Source organism: Spea bombifrons, chromosome 12 (assembly GCF_027358695.1).
Source record: "Spea bombifrons isolate aSpeBom1 chromosome 12, aSpeBom1.2.pri, whole genome shotgun sequence".
NCBI lineage: Eukaryota > Metazoa > Chordata > Amphibia > Anura > Pelobatidae > Spea > Spea bombifrons.
Window position 1 is genome coordinate 31,829,647 of NC_071098.1, and position 25,912 is coordinate 31,855,558.

General features: G+C 40.4%; 1 protein-coding gene across 1 annotated transcript; it reads left to right on the plus strand.

Moving 5' to 3' along the window:
- Positions 1-6,802: 6,802 nt before the first annotated feature.
- On the plus strand, positions 6,803-25,912 carry LOC128469597 (IgGFc-binding protein-like). The gene is made up of 22 exons (XM_053451409.1): positions 6,803-6,853; positions 8,840-8,893; positions 9,587-9,924; positions 10,071-10,959; positions 12,328-12,668; positions 13,229-13,802; positions 14,325-14,923; positions 15,041-15,608; positions 15,755-16,353; positions 17,436-17,994; positions 18,158-18,357; positions 18,675-18,816; positions 18,936-19,264; positions 19,582-20,152; positions 20,501-21,099; positions 21,599-22,166; positions 22,337-22,932; positions 23,043-23,607; positions 23,724-23,923; positions 24,081-24,461; positions 24,672-24,958; positions 25,484-25,912. The coding sequence occupies exons 2-22, from the start codon at positions 8,842-8,844 to the stop codon at positions 25,491-25,493; spliced, it is 8,967 nt and encodes a 2,988-aa protein (XP_053307384.1). The 5' UTR covers positions 6,803-6,853; positions 8,840-8,841; the 3' UTR covers positions 25,494-25,912.

Genomic DNA, 25,912 nt, shown 5'->3' on the forward strand with positions numbered 1-25,912 from the left:
GCCGAGCGAGAGCTGAACAGGTACTCCAGGATAACAGATTTTATCCTCAAGATACACCAGAGCACTTAACGTCAGTTTAACAGAGTTTGTTTGGGGGCCGTTTATTATGGCAATCTGTGCAAACGTGCCACCCGGCCCACTGTCCGGCGTAAAGATGTAGTATTTCAAGCCCCAGTCTGCTACTGGACGTACGAGCCACGTACCTCTGGTGTGTAACCTTGAGTTTTCAGCCACCACAGAGACGTGGCCGGTTGACCGGAAAACCACCGTTTTGTTCGACCGGACACTACCCTGAAGCTCAGAGTCTGCCGGTAAAGCAATCGTTTTTGGGAATCCCGGGATTAAAGTGAAAGCCTTGTCAAATGTTCCGTCCGGAACAGACACATTAACATGAGTGGTATTTCCAAGAGCGGCGAGGGTAACTTGTAGACGCGGGTCACCATGTTGCGGAAGAAAATTCTGCATGAAGACCACAGCAAACTCATTACCAGAAGCACCGCAGAGACAAAAGCCTGATAAAAAAAAAGAAAAAATACATGTATTTTTTTTTAATTTCATACACTACCCCCACTGTGAAGTATTCTCAATTCCCCTCTTATACCACAAAACAGTTCTTTGAATTAAAGTATAAAAAAAAGGTTAATCTGATTTTTATTTAGCTTAAAAGATCAGTCCCCAGCGCTCCCCCCCCCCCAATTAAAGTTCCAGCATGAACTGCCCCTGTCAGTGTACCGCTTACCTCCAAGGAACAGGAGAAGGTAGGAAAGAACAGCCATTTTCACACAAACCTGCAAATAAATAAATAAAAATCTATATAAACAAACATCACACACAGAGTTAAGGAAGCTCCAAATTCCCAATATGCAGGCAGACACCGATATAGCAGGAGAGCAAAATGCCTCTAGATTTACTTTTAACCCTGTAAATAATGCCAGTTGTGTTAAATAAAGAACACATGCAAGGTTAATACATACACAATTTTTGATCAATATTTGTGTTTTTTTCCCCCCCTCTTTTCCCCCTCCCCCATATCCCTAATATATGGAGGGGAAAACCCTCTGTCTTCTAAATGCCAAACAAGCTACAATATATACAATTTATACTTAAAACATATAACAAACGTCATTTATTATCCTCATCAAAGAGCCACAGCCAGAAGAAACCTTCCCAAACTTCATCAAACGCAATCCCACCCTTACCAGTTTACTGCCAAACAGCCAGTGCCTCCATGCTCTAAGCAGACTCATTACACAGGGAGGGGTATTTATTTGCCCTTCCTACCAATTGCACTCACCTGATGGGTATTGATCTTAACCCCCTATTGCTTCCTCTGCCAATGCCTTAAAGAAATCCTCCTTTTTTATCATAAAAATTACTTTACAAAACATTTTTAATCAGACCGTTTTTTGGCTGGGGCATTAAACGAAGATTATCCGGATTTCATATATTTTTATAGGGTTTCCCAGTTAAAAAAAAAAAAAAAAAAATTCCCCTTTAACAGGCAATATATCTGAGATAGCTTTCCTTATAATGTTAAATATGGCGCTTGCTCACCCTGGCCGAGAGTAAAGGGTGTATTAACCATTAAAAGGTTATAGAAGTCCAATAATAATGATTCACACAATCCTGTAAAAATAAATAAAAATCTATATAAACAAACATCACATACACAGAGTTAAGGAACCTCCAAATTGCCAATATGCAGCAGACACTGATATAGCAGGAGAGCCCAATGCCTCTAAATTTACTTTTAACCCTGTAAATAATGCCAGTTGTGTTACATAAAGAACACATGCAAGGTTAATACATACACAATTTTTGATCAATATTTGTGTTTTTCTCTACCCCCCCCCATATCCCTAATATATGGAGGAGTAAAAAAAAAAAATCTACTACAATAACCACTCATTTAGGGTACTAAGTTTTAATTTAAAAAAAAAATACATATATAAAAGTTTCTAATGGGGTCCCTGCAACATTACAGGAGACATGGAAACTTTCACCAGCTACAAAGTATCTCAGACACCCTCTGTCTGTCTTCTAAATGCCAAACAAGCTACAATATATACATTTATACTTAAATCATATAACAAACATATAAGTCATCTACTATCCTCATCAAAGAGCCACAGCCAGAAGAAAACACTTCATCAAACTTCATCAAACTTCATCAAACTTCATCAAACTTCATCAAACTTCATCAAACTTCATCAAACTTCATCAAACTTCATCAAACTTCATCAAACTTCATCAAACTTCATCAAACTTCATCAAACTTCATCAAACTTCATCAAACTTCATCAAACACAATCTCACCCTTACCAGTTTACTGCCACACAGCCAGTGCCTCCATGCTCTGAGCAGACTCTCATTACACAGGGAGGGGTATTTATTTGCCCTTCCTACCAATTGCACTCACCTGATGGGTATTGATATTAACCCCCTATTGCTTCCTCTGCCAATGCCTTAAAGAAATCCTCATTTTTTATCATATAAATTGGGGCTTTTCCCAGTTAAAAAAAAAAAAAACAAATTTCCCCTTTAACAGGCAATATATCTGGGATAGCTTTCTTTATAATGTTAAATATGGCACCTGTTCGACCTGGGAGAGTAAAGGGTGTATTAACCATTAAAAGGTTATAGAAGTCCAATAATAATGAATAATAATAATAATTCTCAATCTAAGAATCCTGCTGTTTTAATGACTTCTGTGTTCATTGGTTTTAAGCAGCCATGGGAATCGCAGGAGTTTATTAATGGGGAGGAAAGGGTTAATAAAACGTGGTGCTTGTTAAAAGTAACTATTTGTTGGCACAGATATTTCTGTTTGATGTCTGAATAAAGAAATTAGCGGGGTTTGTGTCGTATTCTGAATCCATAATATTTACACCCGAGATATTTGGTTTCACGTGTATAATTTCAAGCTTTCAGTTGGAGTTGAGTTGAAAAATGCAGAGGCATCAAATCAGCCTTTTAATAAAAGGTTAACTTTGTTGCTAGGATACGCTGTGCCTTTACATTTGGTCAAGGTCTCCTGAGGCTCATATTCAGATCACACTGACCCCAATCTCCATAAATTAATAAGGTTTCATAATTTATCCGCTAAATAACGGCAATAAAAGCAATATTTAAAGTGTGATTTTGGATGATTTAAAGGGATTAAAGGTTTTCTCTCTTAACTATAACTTTATTTTATCTCCAGTTTAGGCAGTCATGTGACCTACAAGCACCCTTTCATTGCCAAACCACAATTGGTCGCTTTATGGCAGAATTTATAAATAAATAAAATTTTAAAGATGGATCTTAGTTACAAGCTTGTGATTTTATGTTCTGCCTGACCTTTGCCAGATCATGGTCCCATGGGAAATTAAGACTGAGGTATTCTATTGTTGTCCATAAGATAATATCATAAGAGTTACAAGATGTTTTTTTTTTTTTTTTACTTGAGATGAATATGGAAACAAAAATATACAGTAGGTTCAGATTAAAACCAGTCTTACTTTACATTATTATTATTATTATTATTATTATTATTATTATTATTATTATTTTTATTATTATTATTATTATCATCACTGCTACTTTTATTATTATGTGTATTATTATTATTGTTGTTATTATTACTACTTTTATTTTTATTTGTATTATTATTGTTGTTGTTATTATTACTACTTTTATTATTATTTCTATTATTATTGTTGTTATTATTACTACTACTTTTATTATTATGTGTATTATTATTGTTGTTGTTATTATTATTACTTTTATTTTATTTGTATTATTATTGTTGTTGTTATTATTACTACTTTTATTATTATTTCTATTATTATTGTTGTTATTATTACTACTACTTTTATTATTATGTGTATTATTATTATTGTTGTTATTACTACTTTTATTATTATGTGTATTATTATTATTGTTGTTGTTATTATTACTACTTTTATTATTATGTGTATTATTATTATTGTTGTTATTATTACTACTTTTATTATTATGTGTATTATTATTATTGTTGTTGTTATTATTACTACTTTTATTATTATGTGTATTATTATTGTTGTTGTTGTTGTTGTTGTTATTATTACTACTTTTATTATTATTTGTATTATTATTATTGTTGTTGTTATTATTACTACTACTTTTATTATTATGTGTATTATTATTGTTGTTGTTATTATTACTACTTTTATTATTATTTGTATTATTATTGTTGTTGTTATTATTACTACTACTTTTATTATTATTATTTGTATTATTATTATTATTGTTGTTGTTGTTGTTATTATTACTACTTTTATTATTATTATTTGTATTATTATTATTATTGTTATTATTGTTGTTGTTATTATTACTACTTTTATTATTATTTGTATTATTATTATTTGTTGTTGTATCATTAGGCCAGTCATACCCAGGCCCATTTGCCTGGTGTGCCAGATGGCCAGCCTGGGCTTGATGAACACGACCCCTTCCTCCATTAACGTATAATGCTTTATCTTCTTCAACCATCGCCCTACTCCACAGAGATGTTTCTCATGAAGAAATGTCTTGCAGAAAGCAGTACGGCAGGTATTGAGGCGCCTAGGGGCAACCATTATAAAAATACCCCAGGCAAAGCATACAATTCCGGCTGACACGCTAGGTTCTGGGAAACATCGTTGATCAGGTTGGGCTTTGTTTTCCAGTTTTTCGAGTCTTGTTGTGTAATACACGGTAGCCGCGCTCAATGTTTGGTGGTCAGGACACTAACGAATATTATAGCTTTGGCGTGAAGCGTGTCATAGTCTCAAAGTGGCCCTTCCGATTGGGAAAACCAAGATTTGTCCCTCTCGGGCAAATGTCCAAACCATACCCTAATACCATACCCTAATTTCACACGCAAATCGTGGAGAACAGGCCACAGCAATAACAAAGTATCAGACCGTGTGGATAATAGCCCACGGGGTCTATACCACTCATACCTAAACCTCTCTGATAGAACTCAACGTCCGTCGCATTCTAGAAGACATTAACCCCTTAAGGACAATTGAAAACATTTTGAGCCTGTACATGTATTAAGGGGTTAATCCACACGGTTCCAGTATTCTTCTGCTACTTTCTTTTTTTTTTTTTTTTACTTAGATCTAACATCGTTTATTGAGAAAAACAGTACATGTAGATTTCCAAGTACAGCACAAGAATACATCAAATAAACAGGCAATCACTGGTAGCGAAGCAAGGTCACAAATGACAGGCATCATACAATGTGTACTCTGAAAGTGCAGATGGCAGGGGGAGAATGTGACAAACAAAATACAACAATGTAGAAGCGCGGTCAGTCAATGGACGGACAAGTAGACATAGGATAATACAATAATTACAGTCTGAAAAAGTATCGTTGCCTCAGATGTACAAAAGAAATGGAGTTGTCTACCTGAAAACAGGTTCATAGAAGCGCAAAGTCAAATACAAAGAAAACAACAAAAAGAACAATAAAAAAAAACAACCAAGTGCCGCCACCCCTCCCAGGCCTCATTATCCTATATAGAAGAGAGAGTGTGTCTTGTGCACTCGAAGTCACGTCTGGCAGAGGGCCACAGACCGGTCAGAGCAAAAGGCATATTGAGCGCAGGGAAAATTAAGACTAGTGCAAAGCATGTAAGAGCCCAGGGAATGTTGGGGAGGAAATCAAATCTTTCCACCAGAACCAACGTTGTTCGTAGAGAGGAGCTTTGCCCCTTGAGGTCCATATCAAGTCCTCCATATGGGAGATATATTGCATCCTTTGAAGCCAGGCCTGGATTGGCGGAGTACATTGTTGCCTCCAAAAACGGGGGATAACTGCCTTCGCGGCACTAAGGACATGGTAAGTAACCGAGTTTTTGTATCGACTGAAGGGTATGTCACTATAGTGCAACAAAGCGGCCGCCGGAGTCAAAGTGAAGGACGGGTCGCCCACCGCCCGGAGGACACGTTCAATTGAGTCCCAGAAGGGAGTAATCATGGGACAGGACCACCGAATATGGAGGTAAGTGCCAGGGCCAGCCAAACATCGCCAGCAGACATCAGGGACCTGCGACAAAAAGCGGTGTAGGTCATGTGGGACGCGATACCACCTTACCAGCAGTTTATAAGAGGCCTCTTGAAGCTTCTGCTACTTTCTTACCAGAACCAAACACCAAATTCCACAATTCAAACAAAAATGACATGAATAAAATAATAAGCGCTCCGCTCATGGGACTCTCAGCGAGCTCTGAATAAAATACTGCCCCACTCAAACTCGGGTCGTGAATCCTAAATTACTTTAAAAACATTTGTGTAGTTTTCTTTTCTGAAACTTTTTTAGTTTTTTGCCCCATAATATAACGTTCTCGCTCTGTTATCTAAGCCCCAATCTACTAGACAACCCCCCCGACTCCTTAGCCTACTGCCTGTGCAAAACAGTAGAATGGCTCAGTCTTAATGAACCATACAGACTCTTTGACTAATGAATTAGCATCTCGCAACTGAGTAACCATACGCGGACCCCTGTTCCCATCACGGTGTATTTGGATTCATACTTCTAGAACAATCCCTTATAATTCCATTACGTTCCATGAAGTAACATTGTTTTCAAGCAGGGGACTCAAGAACCCTCACCCTCGTGCCTGCTGTAATTACACGGTGGCTTTGTTGATGGACGGCTGTGTTTCTTGACCCAACATTTCTTGACAATTTGAAATACTTTCCCCGAAGAGGCGATTCGAGAAGATAACTATAGTGGGTAGACCGGTGGTACTGGTTTCTCCAGATTGGCTCCATGGATAAGAGTTGAAAAGAAGAGGAAAGGGAGAAAGTAGAGCATTGATCTCCTCGAAGGACAACAGAGAAGGTTCGTAAGCTCCTTTACCCTATACATCAGTTATATTTTAACTTCTATATTTATTCTTAGACACAAAGTCCTGAGTATTGTGGACCATACCTGGACCATTCATATATTAACCCCCAACTGCCACACTGCAATACTCATTTTTTTTGCATTGATTCCTTTGGACTTATTCTATATATATATATATTATATATATTTAACTAACGTGACAATTTCCACTTTTGTTATTTATTCATGTCTCTAGACAGCTGGAATGATTTAGTTATAAGCCCTCGGGTCACTTTTTTTTTTACAAATACGCATAAAGAATCAATTCATACCAATCTAATGCCTTTATGACTTTAAAACCACGTCTAATTTTTTAATTCAGATTCCTTTAACAATAAACATACATAGGCAATAAAAAGAGCTGACAAAAAGGTTGTAAAGTAAGGAAGTTTTACTTTGCTGGAAAGGGGGTAGATGAGTGGAGCCGCCTCCCAGCAGAGGTGGCAGAGTTAAAATGTATTTTTGTATGTAACAAAACCGTTCTCACATTGCGCACACATTGTATCAGGAACTAAATAGTTAATTAAGATCTTTCCAGGCTGGCTACATGAAACAAAATATATATAACGTGACTACAACTTTGAGTTTTTGTTTGGAATTGTAGCTGTGAATAACTGATACATTTTTATTTGACCGGACTTGTTGATTTATGAGATGTTTTAGGAAGTAATAGCCAGGAATCCAGTTTTTCAGGCTGTAGGACAAATTGACAGAGTAAATGCCCCGAGACTAGAAAAGTATACATTGCCTCTTGGCGAAAGTGCAGAAAATTACAAACATTCACATCTAGAGGTCGAGGAATAATTAAGATTGAAAAAAAAAATTCAGGCCAGACATTTAAAAGCAAAGGTATATATATACTATACATATCACATGTGTATAGCAATACTTGCATTAGAGGAATTTATTTCTGGCTTTGGAACCGCTCTATAGATGAGTAGCAGCCTGATTTTATGATTGGGGGTAGCCTCTGAACACATTCTAGGCTATCTTCTTTGATTCGGCAGGAATTGATGTTATAGTGCCTCTAGTGGTAACTTTTAATACTTCAGTCTCAAAAAGTCTTAGGGAGAACCTAATAAATGGGGCATATTGCAAGTGGCTACACTTTCTTTTTTATGTTCAATAGAGGGAATAAGACCTTTTTAAATAATTGATACTAATAAAAGAGGCCTATATACTAATAAAAGAGCTCAGCGGTCTCCCTCTTAACCAGCGCATTGAGCAGTGGTGCTACAGGGAGCTTTGTCTTAATTAACATATAATTAATTAAACAAATACTTTAAAAAAAACCCCAAAAAACATAAAATCAGTCATATGACAACCATAACTCTTCTTGGATCAGACATACTACATTATTACGTATAACATATACACATTACATACAGCAGACCAGGTCAGGCCATGAAGTCAAATTTCAACCTTATATGGCTTATTTCGCTACACAGTATAATATTGCATTAAAGAATTGTATGTATTCTTAAAAATTGAACATAAAATCTAAGAAACTGCAAATACTGCAGTGGAAGGTTATATTTTTGGCTTGTTAATATAAGGGGTGTTAGAAGTTTTTTGGGTTCACCCATACATACATACATACATACATACATAAAAAATAATAATTAAAAATATATATAATTACCAGTGATCAATCAATCCGTTTCCAATACATAGTTTTTGGTACTTCAACCAACTATCAAATAAAACACATTAAGTAAAATTGTAACATAAACTACATTTTTATAAAACAAACAAACACACACGAAGTTACATTGTTCATATTTGTTCATTAAAGGCTTTCTGAGATATATTAATTGCGTCGATTGAGATGATAAGCCCCTCTTTAGCGATAACGATATTAATAATTAAAGTGTTTGGGATATTTAAATTCAAAGGCTGAGTATTAACTTATACCTTATTCCTTTTTTTATTATTATTCAGCAATGGGGACACCAAGGGTTCTTCATTGCCTTCTTCTGTTGACGCTTCAATATGGTAAGTCATTTAAGTATCGAGATTAGGTCCTTTACACTTTTTTAGGGGGAAAATGATGTCATCCAAAGACTTATGATTTATTATTTATTTATTATTCGTTCTCTGAGGCTATATGACCTTAAAAAAAAAAGGATTTTTTACATAAATACAAAAAATAATCTATGTAAAACTGAACCTGTTTCGTTTTATGAATGTGTTGGGATATCCTTGGGTTAACTGGGTGTGCTGGGTTGTTTTCTCAGAGATCAGTCGAATGTAACATGTAAAAAGTGCATTAAAACACACACACACGCATATTACACACACACACACACATATATGTATATGTGTGTGTGTGATAATTGATTATCCCACGCATTCCACGCACATTCCAGATTGTTTGCAGTGTTCACAGACAGAAGCCGCAGAATGTTGTTGATTGAAGAAAGGTTGCGCTCGCTTTAAGATGTTCTCCACCTTGAACTTTGCTCTGAAATCCCTCTTAAACTTCATTATATTTGCAGAGGTGTTACTGACATGCGGCTTAAGTCTGAGAGCAAACAATGCATCGTTTATCTACGTAGTGTTTTGTAGATATGAAAACTCATAGGAATGAATGTTGAAGCTGAAAGTAAATCGAAGATTCCGAGTCTAATAAATTGATACGTTGTGGGCGTTGTTGATTTTGTGTGGCCTTTACTTTATGTCTTGTAGCAGGTCTCTGTTCCGCCGGGGTCCCAGGAACAGAATTTATCACGGTCTTCATGCAGAACCACAATACCCAGTCTGGAAACCCTAATCTCCAGTTGTCCATCACCGCCCACTCCCCGTCCACCTCTGTCACCATCAGCGTCAACAAATATAGCTTCCGAAAGAAAATCACCTTGAATGAGTTGGAGCAGACCACCATCGTACTGCCGCCTACGATTCAAATGCTACCATCCAAACCTTTTTCTCATTCGGTCATCGTAACGTCCAACAATCCCATCTCTGTGACGTCCTTCAACTCCAAGGTTGAAAGCTCAGATAGTTCATCTTTGTACCCGGTTGAGGTAAGATACAATCAATAGGAGAGATTAGGGTGGTCTTCCTAAGACATATCCTTCGCTCTCCAGTTTCCAAATACCCCATACCCCTCAAAGATTGTATAATTAGCCATGTAATCTAACCCAATTTTCTCCTGCCTATAATTATATAGGAGCTGGGAACAGAATATTATATTGTTACTCCCACCGATGGTCCAGATGGGAGCTTCAAAGAATTTGCTGTAGTTACAAAAGAGCCAAACAAAGTTACTATCTATCTTACTGGGAAGGTAACATTCGAGGACCGTGAGTATGGTAAAGGAAGCGTACTCACCTTAAACCTTGAGTCGTATGAAGCCGTAGAACTCCAAAGTGAAGATGATCTCACCGGCACAAGAGTGGTGACCCTAAAACCAGCGGCCGTTCTTAGCGGCCACATGTGTTCCTGGAAACACAGCAAGTGCAATCATGTTTATGAACAGCTGCAGCCTGTATTTTCTTGGGCAAATACATTTATAATGCCTCCGATGCCCTTTCAGACCAAATACGACATGGTTTATGTGACCGCTTCCCAGATCACTCAAGTGACCTATCAAGCCGGTCTAGAGAAAGTAACTAAGGAGCTTGGTGCTGGAGGGTTTCTAGAGCTCCAATTGAAGCCATCATTACCACTCTTCATCAACGCTACAGAAGGCATACAGGTCCTATTTTTCTCTGCAGGGGGTCATGATGGAAGCGTGGTGTATGACACCTTTCTCATGGCCGTACCTGATGTGACCTCCTACTGTACTTCCTACTTAGCTGTAGCCCAAGACAAATTCATCAATGAAGTTATCATGGTAGCCAAGACTTCATCAATAAAAGGCGTGACCGTTGACAATGCCCCTCTGAAAGATGTCAGTTGGCAGGAAATCCCAGACACAGAATATTCTTGGGGGGGATTCGACCCCGATTCAAGTTCCAGGCCATACCTGGTTGAGAATAAAGACAATCCTTTCGGGCTCATCACGGCCGGCATCGCCTCGATGAACGCGTACGGAGAGCCTGGCGTCTGTGTTAAAGGTAAGGGGTTCTGCGTAGAATTTCCGATGTATCGAAAATGGTTGGAGGTCCCGTTCAAAGAAAATACATAAATAGACATTTTCTTAACATTCTTTCATCAAGAACACATACATTATAGGACATGTGATACTTCATGCTGGAGGATATTTCTTGGTGACGTTCGTGAAGAGGGAAATAGAGTTATAATTCCTCGCATGTCGTATCGTATCACTATCAGCGGTATAAGATTGCACTAAAAAAGAAAAGAATTGCATCGTTTCTTTACACATACAGGTTTTATTACAATAAATCTTCTTGTTTGGGCTGTTTAATCCTATTATTATCAGTAGTATAATAGAACATGCACCATGGGACATGGCATAGGCCCAACAGAAAAGCGTCCACCTGTTTTGGAAGATACCCCACCTAGATGTGGCCCTCAAGAATCCTAGAGAACGTTTACTATCCTGAAGCCACGTTGCTCATACTTAACAAAGTACAGGAGGCTTGAATGGAAGGAAGTTTTACTTTACCGAGGGGGTGGTAGATAAGTAACAGCTCCCCAGTGGAAGGGGTAGACGGTAGTACAGTGAGGGGATTAAACATCCATGGGATAGACATACGGCTCCTGAATCTAAGACGAGCCCAACGACTGATTAAGGTTTGAGTCTTTACAGAAGGAGAAACGGGCGACGAGACAGGGGCCGGATGGGGCCGATCCGCTGACAGATTTGAATTGAATGAAATGTGTATTTCTTTTTTTCTATTTTGAGGTGGTCTCATTAACTATTTCCTTTATACGGAACATGCTGTTTTTTTTTTTTTAGACAATGTTCTTTAAACACCGCAAGTGGAAATACTGATCGTATCGGCAAGCCGCTGGGGGCAGAGTTTGTAAACCGCGTTGTCACTCAATAAATTTTTAGCCGAGGCCTATTTTAGATTAGTCCACGCTTTAAATGGCTTCCTGTATCAGGAAATAATAAAAAAAATAAAATAAAATAAAAAAACAAGCTCTTGTATACAAATTCTTGTAACCACTTCCTTAAAAGCTGTGAAACCCGAGGCTTTATTTTCTTTTACAGTAATTTGAGAGATCAAATACCTTCATGCCCCAGTAGGAGAGAATGATAAATGTAGTGATAAATTATGAAAATAAGAAAGAGGAAAAAAAACCTATTTTTTATAGTATCTGTGCTAAGAAACTGGGTGGAAGCTGGATTAGCAATGACAAAACCAGTTTATTCCAGTAAAAAACAGTAAATGGTTTGTGTGCTTATGTTCCCGCAGCGCTTAAGAAGAATGTTTTTTAATATTTTTGGAAAAAAATATGTATACTTCTCTTGTATTGACAACTAAAGTTATATTTTTTCCTCCCCTATGACCCAGGCTCGACGCGCCCGTCGTGCAGTCGCACCAAGTGCAAGAAGCAAGAGTCTTGCCGAATTTTCCGCGGGAAAGCCACGTGTTTCGCCAAATCCGAGGCTGTGTGTTGGGCATGGGGCGACCCCCACTACCACACCTTCGACGGGAAAAACTACGACTTCCAGGGGACCTGCACCTACACCATGGCCAAAACCTGCGGGCCTGACCTCACCTTACCGCCCTTCAATATCGAGACCAAAAATGAGAATCGGGGGTCCTCCCTTGTGTCGTATGTTAGTTTTGTAAACATTCAGGTGTATGGCTACAACATAACGGGCGTCAGGTCGGAACACGGCGTAGTGAGGGTGAGTGTCCGTTCTTCATTATTATTGGACACATTAAATTATGTGGCATGTTCTGTATTGTTGCCACCGCCCCCCTCGCGCTTCTTACATTACATTTCTGTTCTAACTAAAAACAAAATGGCTCCCCTAAGTTTAAGTTTAATGGCTCCCTGCTGTGGCTTTCTCTAATCATCACTGTTGCTCACCTTTAGTTGCCTCTAAACTTCATTCCTCTCCACCTTTAGTTAAGGAAGTCCATTAGTGTTATACAGAATTCCTCCGAAATACTCCATAAATGTTTCACACATTTAGTTGGGCCTGTTTTGCTTGTTTTATGTTACAAAATAATTTGTTTTCCCGTGGCAAGAATCGTAACAGAATTCTACGTCATACTAGAAGACCATTAGCCACCTACAACGGCTGATGGGAAGTCATTCCGCTCATCCACCATCATATTTAAGCCTCTGACTGTGACTTTTGACTGGGATTCTTCTTTTGCAATATACTTCCCTATCGTATTTAAGTGCATCTATCCAAACCACTCTCTCTTCTTCTCACGATAAAACTTTGTTCTCTGGCAGATAAACAACCAAAAGGCTCAGCTCCCTGTGACACTCCAGGATGGCAAGCTCCGGATATACCAGAGCGGAGGTTACTTCGTTCTTCAAACCGACTTTTCCCTCAGAGTTTACTACGACTGGAACGTTCTAGTAAAAATCCAGCTGTCAAGTAGCTTTTCCGAAAATGTGTGTGGCTTGTGCGGCAATTACAACGGTGACCAAAAAGATGACCTCTACTCCCCGGCGCGGGTCCCTCTAACCCCGATCGAGTTTGGAAGAAGTTGGAAGGTCAATGAGAGCAGTGATAGCACATGCTGGGATGACTGCAATGGGGAATGCAAAAAATGCCCCATGCCATTAATGGTACAATACGGGAGCAAGACCCAATGTGGCATCATCACTCAACGGAATGATGGACCCTTCAGGAGGTGCCAATTACTGGTCGATCCCCAAATATACAAAGATAACTGTGTGTACGATCTCTGCATGAATGATGGATATCAACAAATCTTGTGCCAGGCACTGAAGGCGTACAGCGATGCCTGCCGCAAAGAAGGGGGCATCATTTATGACTGGAGAAATTCTACAGGATGCAGTAAGTAGAACACACCGACTGCTGGTTTCATATTTACTTAATTTTATTTGCTTCATGATTTGCTTTTGTCTTGTTTTACATATTCTTAAATGTAAAGCAGGGGTTCTCAAACTGCGGCCCTCCAGCTGCTGCAGGACTACATCTCCCATAATGCTCCTTCAGCTAAGGGGCTGGCTGAGGAGTATGGGAGATGTAGTCCTGCAGCAGCCGGAGGGCCGCAGTTTGAGAACCCCTTGGATTAATCGCATGGATGGGCAAGGTCATTGACTTGTTGGTGGACCACAAACCCCAAGATAGTCAACCATCCCCTCGGCTTGCTGAACGTCATGGCGTAAAGGGGTTAGAAGTCCTATTGCAGCAACTCTTCCCCGTCATTTTCCAGACAGGTTAAGAATATTTTTGTAAGAAGATATTAGAATTATCAGGTGACAGAACATCAATATATCATGATCTAGAATGTGATCTCACTCCAATTATTACTTACCAAGTGCCTAACCAGTTGGGTTGTTTTTTTTCTCCCAGCTATGGAATGCCCAGCTGATAGTACGTATAAAGCATGCGGTTCCGCTTGCCCAGCAACGTGTGAAGATCCAAATGCTCCCTCAAAATGTTCTGAACCGTGTATAGAAACCTGTGAGTGCAATCCAGGTTTTGTAATGATCGGAGGAAAGTGCCTGCCTAACGACAGCTGTGGCTGCCAGCACGAAGGTCGATTCTATGCCCCCAATGAGACATTCTGGGCAGACAGCCAGTGCAAACAAAAGTGCGTCTGCAATGGAGCCAGCCATAAGGTGACTTGTTCCAAAGCCGGATGCCGGAGCGGAGAGGAGTGTACTGTAAGGAATGGTTTGCAAGACTGTTATGCCATCAAGTACGGCACGTGTTCTGCTTCTGGGGACCCCCACTACATTACCTACGATGGGTTACATTATAATTTCCAAGGGACCTGCGAGTATCTACTATCAGGGCTCTGTAACAAAAAGAGTGGCTTAGCTGATTTCCAAGTAACGGTGCGCAATGAAAATCGGGGGAGTCGTCTTGTCTCTTACACAGCAGCGGTCAATTTCACCATATATGACACAGAAATACAGATTCGCCGAGAATTTCCAAATCAAGTGCTGGTAAGACCCCCGTAAACGGTGGTAACTTTCCGAATCTTTCTTGTATAGATAAAAATACTTATTTAAAAAAATTGTTTATGATGACATCATTGAACATTGTTTGTTTATGTTTTTCAGGTTAATGGTATTCTATCCAACATTCCCCTTACGCTGAATTCTGGCCGGATGTCCGTGTTTCAGTCCGGAAGGCACTGCGTGATTCAGACCCAGCGTGGCATTCGTGTTACGTTTGATTGGGACGCCCGTGTGGCCGTCATGGTTCCTTCTACCTATTCTAAGCAGGTCTGTGGACTCTGCGGTACTTTTAATAACAACCCTGATGACGACCTGATTGACAGGGATGGTAATCCTACCAACGACACCTTTAGTTTTGCCAAAAGCTGGAAGGTAGGAGAGGTGAAAGGATGTCAAGAGGTCCCAGAAAAGAAATGCTCTGTCTTGAAATCGCTGGAAAAGGAACAGAGGAAAAGTCTTGTAGGGTGCGGTCTGCTGTTAGATAAAAAAGGACCTTTCCGTGAATGCCATGCCAAGGTTTCACCAGAAGACTACTTCAAGGACTGCGTTTATGACCAATGTGCGTTCGGTAACCTGGAGGACATAACTTGCCGTCTTATAGCAGGATACACAACTGCATGTCAAGAAGCCAAGGCTACCGTGTACCCTTGGAGAACTGAGCAGTTTTGCCGTAAGTAAATTCAAGTCCTAATGATAATAGGGCTCATTGTGAGACCAATATTCTAGTCTAGTGTAGTAGTACTAGATCCTTCACAAGGTTCCTTACTGTGGTTTGGTTCTGCAACTCTATAATGCAATGTTTATTGTGTGTTCTAGCTCTTCAGTGTCCAGAAAACAGCCATTATGACGTATGTTCCAGTGGATGCCCATCAACTTGCCTCTCCCTGACTTCGTTTTCTCAATGCAACAGTCTTTGCAAGGAAGGATGTTCTTGTGACGATCGTTTTGTTCTAAGTGGTGGCCAATGTGTCCCTCTTTCTGAGTGTGGTTGCTCCTACAACAGTCTTTATTATAAACCAGGAGATGTCTTCTTCCCGGAAGACACATGCGAGAAGAAATGTTCTTGCAACCCTGGTGGATCAGTTGTGTGCTCTGCTTTTGCTTGTGGGCCCTATGAAGAATGCCGCGTGGAAAAAGGCGTACAGAGCTGCAATCCTAATGGGTCGGCTACATGCTCCGCAGTGGGAGAATCCTACTACAGGACCTTCGACGGTCTGGGATATGACTTTTTTGGAAACTGCTCCTACGTCTTGGCAAAGGCCTGTCTAAGTGACGGATCACATCTCACCCCCTTCCGTCTTCTAGTAAGAAACCAAAATCCGGTGTCCAATGGCCAGTCGAACATTAAGGTGGTAACGTTAGAAGTCTATAATTACACCATAACCATCCTTCAAGACTCAGAGAGCAAAATTATGGTAAGAAAAAAACATGTTTGCTCATCGATTAGATACCGTACATGTGTCACGGACTGGGTCCAAGCATATGACTGAAAGGACCCAGCGCGCCCAAAGATTGTGTGCAGGAGTTACGGTGCAGTAGTGGAGTAGGACAGGGCCTGGTTGCAGGGGACCACACTCACCCAGGTGATGAGCACCTAGGGTAGTGCAGCCAAACACCAGCGCCCTGATATGGCAGCGGATGTAGTCCAGAACAAAGCGAAATCCTGTAGGCACCCTGGAGCAGGCATGAAACATATCACTAGAATACGTGCAGGATGCTGCAGGCAGGGAGTATGAAAGCTAAGCAAAGGGTATAGCAGAAACATAACAAGCAAGGGACAGGGAGACCAGGCACGAAACATAACCAGACAAGATATGCATGATACAGGGCACTACATTGAACAAGACAGGACACCCCGCTGCCGGGGATACAGACAGGACAGGTAAGGACACCCCACAGGTTACATCACAGACTGACACACATAAATACAGAAACTAGCCTAGGACTACATGATAACTATTGGAGATTCCGTCACATCTTATGGCCATAGTATGCTTAGCCCACCACTACGCCAAAGTACTCCAATGACGGTGCGGCCTAACCCTAATCCCTGCTGACAGTGGTACGGAACAAACCAGACATGGACTCCAAACACATAGCACTGAGACATACCTTAGACTGCAGACTGAGACAAACAGAACACACAGGTGGGGCGCACCTTATCGAGGAAACAGAGCTGAAGCAAAGAGCTGAAGCAGAAGCAAGGAATGGAAGATCAGAACCGAGCATACGGAAATCCAGGAATGGATCGAAGCAAAGCAGAGAAACCAAAGCAAGACAGATATGCAGCTCGGCAGCCAGGGCAGAACGTGACAACATGCATACGAAATAGTTATTTTAAATTAAATTATTAATTATTTATTAATTAAATAATTAATTTTTATTATTATTAATGTTCTATAATGTTATTTCAAAAATAGTTTCTAATTCTATAGGTTATTTTTTTACTGTATCCCATCGTTACCAGTTGACGGCATTTCTCTCTTTCTCGACGCAGGTTGATGGCATTCTCCGAAGCCTTCCTTTTGAGGCAGCCTCTGGTAAACTGAGGGCCATCCCTCGAGGTTTGGGTATTGTCCTCAGCACCAATTTTGGCTTAATCATAGATTATGACTTCTCTCTCCACGTCACCATACCTGCAAACTATCACCAGCAGACCTGTGGCCTATGTGGGAATTATAACGACTATTACGACGATGACTTTAACCAAAACAGTGGGAATGTGGTTGCCTTTGCCGAGTCCTGGAAAGACTCTGAGGCCGACAGCACCTGCGTTACAAGCGAATCCTGTTTGAGTGGCAACCAAAATTGTCCTGCCTGTACAAAGTCAAAAGCAGACATCTTGGCAGGAGAGAAGTTTTGCGGTATTCTCACTTCATTCCGTGGACCGTTTGCAGTTTGCCACAACGTGGTTGACCCGTCTTCATACCTGAGCAGTTGCGTTAATGCCCTCTGTGCCGGAACCGGCGACCTTTGCCTGCTCCTCCAAAGCTATGCTAAAGTGTGTCAAGATGCAGGGGCAACAATCAAGTCATGGAGGACTCCAAGTTTTTGTCGTGAGTATTTTTTTTTTTTTGTGTATAATATTATTTCAAACATTCCTGAAACAAATAGATACATAAAAATATATGTTATTGTGCGAGGCAGTTAGCACTTAGGGGACAATAAATGATTTATTATGATTTATTCATGCTTGTGTTGGATCTTGTATATTCTCAGCCCTCACGTGCCCCGAACACAGCCATTATGAGACTTGCGCTGATCTCTGCTCCTCCAGCTGCTCCTCAATGTACGATATCGCCAGCTGTCCAGAATCTTGCTCCGAGGGCTGTCAATGTGACAATGGGTATTTCTTCCAAGGTGGATCCTGCGTACTTCCACATGAATGTGGCTGTTACTACAATACAACATATTACAAGGTAGATAAAATAATATGTATACTGTTTTAATATTGTAGATCTTCGTCTTCCTGATCTTCGTCATTTTCCTTCCCCATTATCTCTATCCTAAGAAGAAAGGGAGAACTTTAGGACAGGATTCTTCAAGAAAACTTATATTACACTTGGATTCTTTCTTGGTTTTGATTGGCAGAGTGGAGTGTAGCGTAGGAAGTAATTTTATTCCTGTCATTGGGATGGAAGTATGGTGGGAAGCAGTCCATGAGTTGACCCATGTAGGGTCCTCCACCTGTATAGTTGGCTATGGACTCAAGTTCTTTCTCTGTATTTCCCAACAGGCCAACCAAACAATCTTATCTCAGGACTGCTCGCAGCGCTGTAATTGTAATTCTGGTCTGAAGATGGTGTGCGAGCCCTACAGCTGTGCCGCAAATGAAAAGTGTACCATCATAGAAGGGTCGGTGACCTGCATTAATGTGGGTAAGTCTGCCATGTTATTGAGTTTTTCAATGCGAAATCATCTGGAACTGGAATTTTTTAATGTTTTTGCATTCAAAACATTTCTTATAATTCAACATTTGCCATTTCTTTCCTCCAAGATCCATGCAAGTCAATAACTTGCAGGAATAAGGAAACATGCAAGGTTCAAGATGGTGTCCCACGATGTGTTCCTGATTATACAAGCACTTGCTGGAGATGGAGTGGCTCCTACTATAACACCTTTGATGGATATACCTATGACTTCCAAGGCACCTGCTCATACATGCTGACAACATACATCGGTGAAGACACTACCCTGGTGCCTTTCAGTGTTGAAGAAATGAACGATAATCGGGGAAGCCTCTCTTTAACCTTCCTTAAGCTGGTCAACGTCTTTGTATATGGCTACAATATATCTATCAAAAAAAGTGAACTTGGAAGCGTTTGGGTAAGATATTGCATTTGAACTCAGCCTTACACTCAACATTTGAGTATATGATTGCTGGTTGAAAAAAGTAAACTATTGTATATTTCAAATTATAGCATGGGCTATTGCTGATAACCAGTTCAATAAATCTACTACATAATAGCTGGGGACTTGTTAATTACTATAGATCAATGCATAGATCAATTCCATATTCATCATTTCAATGTTGGTAGAACATTCTACAGATCAATTCCGTATTCACCATTTGAATGTTAATAGAATACTTTATAGATTAATTTCAATATTCATTATTTTGTTTCTTCTTCTTCATCATAAAGGTGAACAATGAAATTACCAATGTCCCAGTGACCTTGTTAAATGGCAAGATATACATTAGCCTCAGCGGATCGAGCGCTGTACTCAACACCGACTTTGGCCTTCGGGTGACCTATGACTATAATGAGCAGGTAGCGGTTACCATCCCAAGTAGCTACTATGGAAGCGTTGGTGGCCTTTGTGGTAATTTTAATCAAGACCCCAAGGACGAGAAAATATCTTCTGAGAATAAGGAACTAGACTCGATCACAGACTGGTCAGCGAGCTGGAAGGTTGGCGATAAAGATCCCTTCTGCTGGGACACCTGCAAAGAAAACTGTCTGGGATGTGACAAAACTAAGAAGAGTCTGTACGAAGGGGAGAAGTACTGTGGGCTCATCAAGGCTGAAGATGGACCTTTCAAGGCATGTCACTCCAAAGTCAGCCCCGATGCAGTCTTTAATACGTGTGTTGATGATGTTTGCAAGAAAGATGGATCTTCTCTGTTTTCTTGCCAAGCTCTTCAAGTCTACGCAGATTTATGCAGAAAGGAAGGAGTGACCATTGGAGACTGGAGAACTCCATCAGGATGCCGTAAGTCCAAGACCTCCGTCTTACAGTTGATCTTGACTAGGTGATCACCAAGATCAGCACTTGTTATTTAGAACATTTCAATTATTAGTTATTTGTTAGCTAGAATATTTGAATCAATACTCAAAAATATAATTTTTTTTGTATCCACTTGCAAATTTAGTTTAAATATTTTAATCATCCAGATGCATGTAAAAGTTTCAAAGTGTTGGAAGGGTGAAGGATTAAAATGAAGTATATATTATATTTTAGAACAATGAACGTATTTTTAGAAGACAAAATCCAGTTTAACAAGTTCAGCCCTTTTTTTGTATGTTGAAATTCTATTTTTTCTCCCCCACAAATCTCCAGCCCTTCAGTGCCCTGAGAACAGCCACTATGAAGCATGCGGCAATGCCTGCCCAGCTAGTTGCTTTGACCGCACCTCGCAGGACCGATGCAACGAGCAATGCGTGGAGACGTGTCAATGTAACGACGGTTACGTTCTCAGTGCTGGCAAATGTGTTAACGTTTCGGACTGCGGCTGCGTCTACAACAATAAGTATTACCAACCCAACCAGGAGTTTTGGGCTGATGAGAAATGCAGCGTGCGCTGCAAATGCGATTCAAATTTGGGAATGGTTCTGTGTAAGCAGACAAGCTGCGGAACTGGTGAAAAATGCTCGTTGCTTAATGGCATCCAAGGTTGTCACCCGGAAAACTACTCAACTTGCGTTGCTTCCGGCGACCCTCACTATAGCACCTTCGACGGCAAGAGATATGACTTTATGGGAACCTGCATCTACAAACTTGCCGAATTATGCGTTCTTGATCACGGCCTTCCTTATTTCCAAGTCAAAGTCCAGAACGAGCAGAGAGGAAACAAAGCTGTAGCGTACACTAAAGCTGTGACCTTGGAGGTCTACAACCAGAACATCACTTTAACCAGGAATCATCCGCTCCAAATTCTGGTAAGTATCACATTACATTACATTTATTTACACAGCGCCAGATGATTCTGTATCAGAGGGCCCTGCTCTTGTGAGCTTACAATCGAGCAGGTGGTTGAGGGGGTATTGAAGCAATAGGAGAGGATGGCTTGCCTAGGGATGAGTTGATAGGATCCCGAGAATCTGTAGATCCACTTTGATGATGTATAGTAACATAACATGGAGCAGATCTTCAATCCACACTTAGGAATGACATCAAAAGAACCTTCAGATCAGTATCACCATATCAGTATCATCAGCATGTCACCAAACATGTAACAAAGATTATTAGATAATAATGTCTTTATTAGATGATCTACCTTTGGAAGATCTAACTCTTCATCTGTAATACTTCTCGGATGGACTTGTCTCATCCCGTGGCCTATATCTGTGTTAAAATGTTTCTTTTTCCTTTAAATAAAGTTTGGAAGAATTGTAAATGTGTAAAATTCCATGGTGACCCGTTAATGTTTTTTTACAGGTCAATGGAGTTTTAACTTCATTACCATACTCCTTCAGAAACAACAAGGTCAAGGCATTTATGAAGGGTGAACATGCCTTTGTCAGGACCGATTTTGACGTCACGGTGAACTATAACTGGGACAATTATGCTCGAGTGATGGTGCCCAGTAGCTACATGGGTGCCCTCTGCGGTCTGTGCGGGAATTACAATCAGGATCCAACCGATGATCTGACCCCAGCGAACGATAATCATGTACCTGACAATATCAAGTTCGAAGATAGGTATAAGGTCGGTGAAACACCAGGCTGTACGGGAGGATGCAAAGAAAAATGCCCCCAGTGTGACGAGAAGAAACTCAATAAGTATAAGAGTGAGAAGTATTGTGGCATCCTCAGTAATGCCGATGGACCTTTAAGCCAATGCTTTGAGTTCATTGATCCAAGACCCTTTTTCGAAGACTGTGTGTATGACAGCTGTCAATACCAAGGTTATTATTCGGTGGTATGTAGCGCCATTGCTGGTTATGTTTCTGAATGCCAGAGCAAGGGGATCAAGATTACAGAATGGAGGACACCAACGTTTTGCAGTAAGTAAATTGAGCAACATTTCTAGACTATAGGAGGTGGCGGTGAGGCCATACACATCGATCTGTTCCTCAAACTCTTTAATTACATAAAACCCAAACAAAGGTGAATTGTAACTTTTGAAGACACCTGAGTAAAGATAAAATGATAACTATTTCAATTTTTCTGCTAGATATGTCCTGCCCCGCAAACAGCCACTATGAACTTTGTGGAAGTGGATGTCAACCTACGTGCTCTGACCTCTTCTCCTCAATCGTCTGTGAGAAGACCTGCACCGAAGGCTGCTACTGTGACAATGGCTTCATGCTCAGCGGAGACACTTGCGTCCCTTTCTCCCATTGTGGCTGTGCATTCCGCGACCACTATTACAAAAAAGGGGAGGAGTTTTATCCCGATGGCCAATGCAGTGAACGATGCAAGTGCTTGGAGAATGGACATGTTGAATGCCAAAATGTCCCCTGTGGTGCCAATGAAGAATGTGCTGTGGTCGACGGGCTCCGTGGTTGCTTTTCTAAGGATAAAGGGACTTGTGTGGTAACTGGAAGCAAGCATTACATCACATTTGATGGCCTTGATTATGACTTCCAAGGCACTTGTCCCTACGCTCTGGCCAAAGTCTGCAGTGAAAACAAAGAAGTGGCCAACTTTTCCGTTGTTGTAGAGAATGAGAGCTCTGGAAAATGCAACATGGCCGTGACCAGTGCATTGATAGTAAATGTGTATGGATATGAAATCAGAATGGAAAAGGGAATGACATGGAAAGTAAAGGTAAGAATGTAGGACGTACATTAAAAATAAGATGAACAACAGAAAACCAATGAGAAACATTGTAGTTATCCCTGATATTCATATTATTTTTTTATATCAATATTTTACAGATCAGTGAGGAGGTTTATGCTCTGCCTCTTGTTCTGGAAGATGGTAAGATCCGTATCAGTCAAGAAGGTGTCAATATAAAACTCCAGACCGACTATGACCTGATTATCATCTTTGATTCTATAAGTTGGGTTCAGATCACTGTCCCTGGGGCTTATCAAGGAGCCCTCTGCGGTCTATGCGGAGACTTCAATGGCCGACACGACGATGATTTCCGTTTGCCGTCTGGCCAGCTATCTGAGGATGTAGAGAAATTCGGAGCCTCCTGGAAATCAAGCTCAGAAAACTGCATCGATGGCTGCCAGGGGAAATGTAATGATTGCGACCCACTGCGCGCTGCCATATTTGGAAGGGATGAGGCGTGCGGGATATTCATCCTCGAAGACGGTCCCTTTGCGGAATGCAGTCAACTAGTCAATGCTACAGATTACTTTAATTACTGCCTCTCTGATATGTGTGCCTGCGACGGTCAAAAAGAGACCCTTTGTGGTATCCTTCAGGCATATGCCACTGCTTGCCAAGCTGCTGGGGCCAAGATTAAACCATGGAGGTCTCCAACTTTATGCCGTAAGTATCATTACTAGCATGCATAGTACAGAGGGGCCCATTGGTACATCTTTATATGTTCTTGTGTTGTTGTTTTTTTTTTGTGGGTATTTATTCTTTTTTTATTTCTCTTTTAGCATTATCTTGCCCCAAAAACAGCCATTATGAATTGTGCACCAGCTCATGCGGCATTGCATGTTATGGCATCACGGCAGCAGAGTCTTGCTCCGACACATGCTTTGAAGGCTGCGAGTGCAATGCTGGGTATCAGTTCGATGGAAACGCTTGTGTTGAAATGGACAGATGTGGTTGCGTGTACAACGGAAGATATTTAAGTGTAAGTATTCATTTTGTAGACAATGTTGTCTTTCATTGGGTGTTATTTTAATACAAAACACGACATAAAGCCATATAGAGTTTTGTGAAGTCCTGGAAAATAAAATACTTTTCTGTGAATTTCTTTTTTTTTTATTTTTTTTTTCTCTTTCTTACAGCTTGGGGCTTCTCTTGTATCTCCTGACTGCCTACAAAGCTGCTCGTGCCAAAATGGTGGCATTGTTGTGTGTACGGACCTTTCCTGCTCCGAGTCGGAGTACTGTGGTCTTCTGAACGGAGAACGGGGGTGCATTAAAAAACAAGGCACCTGTTCATTGAGTGCCCAACGCCAACTGGTGTCCTTCGACAAATTGTCTGCTCCTGTTTCCCCGGGAAACAGCTTTGACTTTGCCGCTGTGTGCAACTCCAGTCTCGATTCCTGGTTCCGACTGGTGGTCGTCACCGAGAGTTGCCAGGATGAGGATAGACTTGAGGTTTCTGCTGTTCACGCGTATTTCTCGGGAGCCTCTGTTGCATTAAACCCTGCTGGGGGGGCCTGGGTAAGTAACAGACATGTTCTAACGAGAAATATTTTTCATAAGAGATGTTATATCTTGAAAAGTTTTTTTAGGTGATGCAGTTCCCTTTAATCTTTCTTTCTGGTATAATTTGAAAAACAATAGGACATGTAAGGAAAGTACGAGTCAAGGTGGGTCACATTATAGAACTTTAGGTTCTTGGCTCAGATATTTTGCTTCTTTCCGTTATAGGTCAATGGAAGAGAAACTAAACTTCCATCTCAGGTGTCTGGATCTTTGTCGATAAGCTCAGGAGAGGGAGCGGTGGTATTAAAGTATGGAGAGGACATGGAGCTTCTTTTGCATGCGAATGGGGAAATTACCCTCAACATAAGCCCAGACCTATCCGGAGCTCTGTGCGGAGCTTGTGGGAATTTTAACAGGCAGAAGTCCGATGATGCACAGGGTCCTGCAGGAAAAGCCATAACTAATCTGTCGGAGTTCACCGCTTCCTGGAGAGCTCGAGATTTCTCAAGATGGTAAGTAACTCAAAAAACCTAGAATTTGCCAGTAGACCCATTTCTCCCATCTAGTCTGCCCGTTTCTCCTGCTGTAAAGACTTAAACCTTAATCAGTCGTTGGTCTCGTCTTAGATTCAGGAGCCGTATGTCTATCCCATGCATGTTTAATACCCTCACTATATTAGCCTCTACTTATTAAGGCTCAACCCTCATCTTATTTATTGATGTTCATAAACATGTTTCGATCCAGAAAAATGGCAGTCCTAGAGGAGATCAAACAGGTCCACAAAGTTAATGGATGGAGTCTGTAAATTCTAAAGGGGCTCAAGGGTCATTGTAGTGATATTCCCCAGCCCAGCATTTTATAAACCAGTTTACTTTAAGGGAAAAGCGTTCTAGATATTAGGAACTTTCATTAACCGTCATACACCAACAAGTTTCATGTGACGTTCGGTTTATCTGTGAGAACAACCATATCTGTTGGACAATACAGATAAGGATAATATCTCTTTTCATCTCAATATCTCTCTGGTATCTCCACAGTGACCCGTGACGTCTGTTCTCTTCAAGCCTTCCCATGGATTTCCATGACATTAATGTGATTAAAATACATTGAACACAATGTACTACTTTGATTATCGTTACAAGGGTGACCAATCTGGGTTCCTCTGCTAAAGTTTGATTACAATGTACCAGTTAAAAACTAAAAGTGTTATAAACATGGCACATAAGATTGTAAAATAACAGCAGATACATATACTGAATAATCATTCTCGTGCTATTCACTAATTCTCCATTCTTTCTCTTGTTTATGATGTAATGTGGATAAAACACTTTTTTGCTGTTTTTACATTAAACATAAAACCAAGTGAATTTTTTTTCTACATTGATCTGTTGATTTGCGTACAAAATAAAATAAATAAATTGGATATTACATTCAATATATATTAATAATAAATTCAACGTTAACAG

What these genes read in the sequence shown, in the direction of transcription:
- LOC128469597 (XM_053451409.1), top strand. Translation starts at nt 8,842, where the DNA reads ATGGGGACACCAAGGGTTCTTCATTGCCTTCTTCTGTTGACGCTTCAA. An exon ending in GAGGACACCAACGTTTTGCA is followed by an intron (nt 22,167 to 22,336) that starts GTAAGTAAATTG and finishes TTTTTCTGCTAG; the next exon opens with ATATGTCCTGCCCCGCAAAC. An exon ending in GAATGACATGGAAAGTAAAG is followed by an intron (nt 22,933 to 23,042) that starts GTAAGAATGTAG and finishes AATATTTTACAG; the next exon opens with ATCAGTGAGGAGGTTTATGC.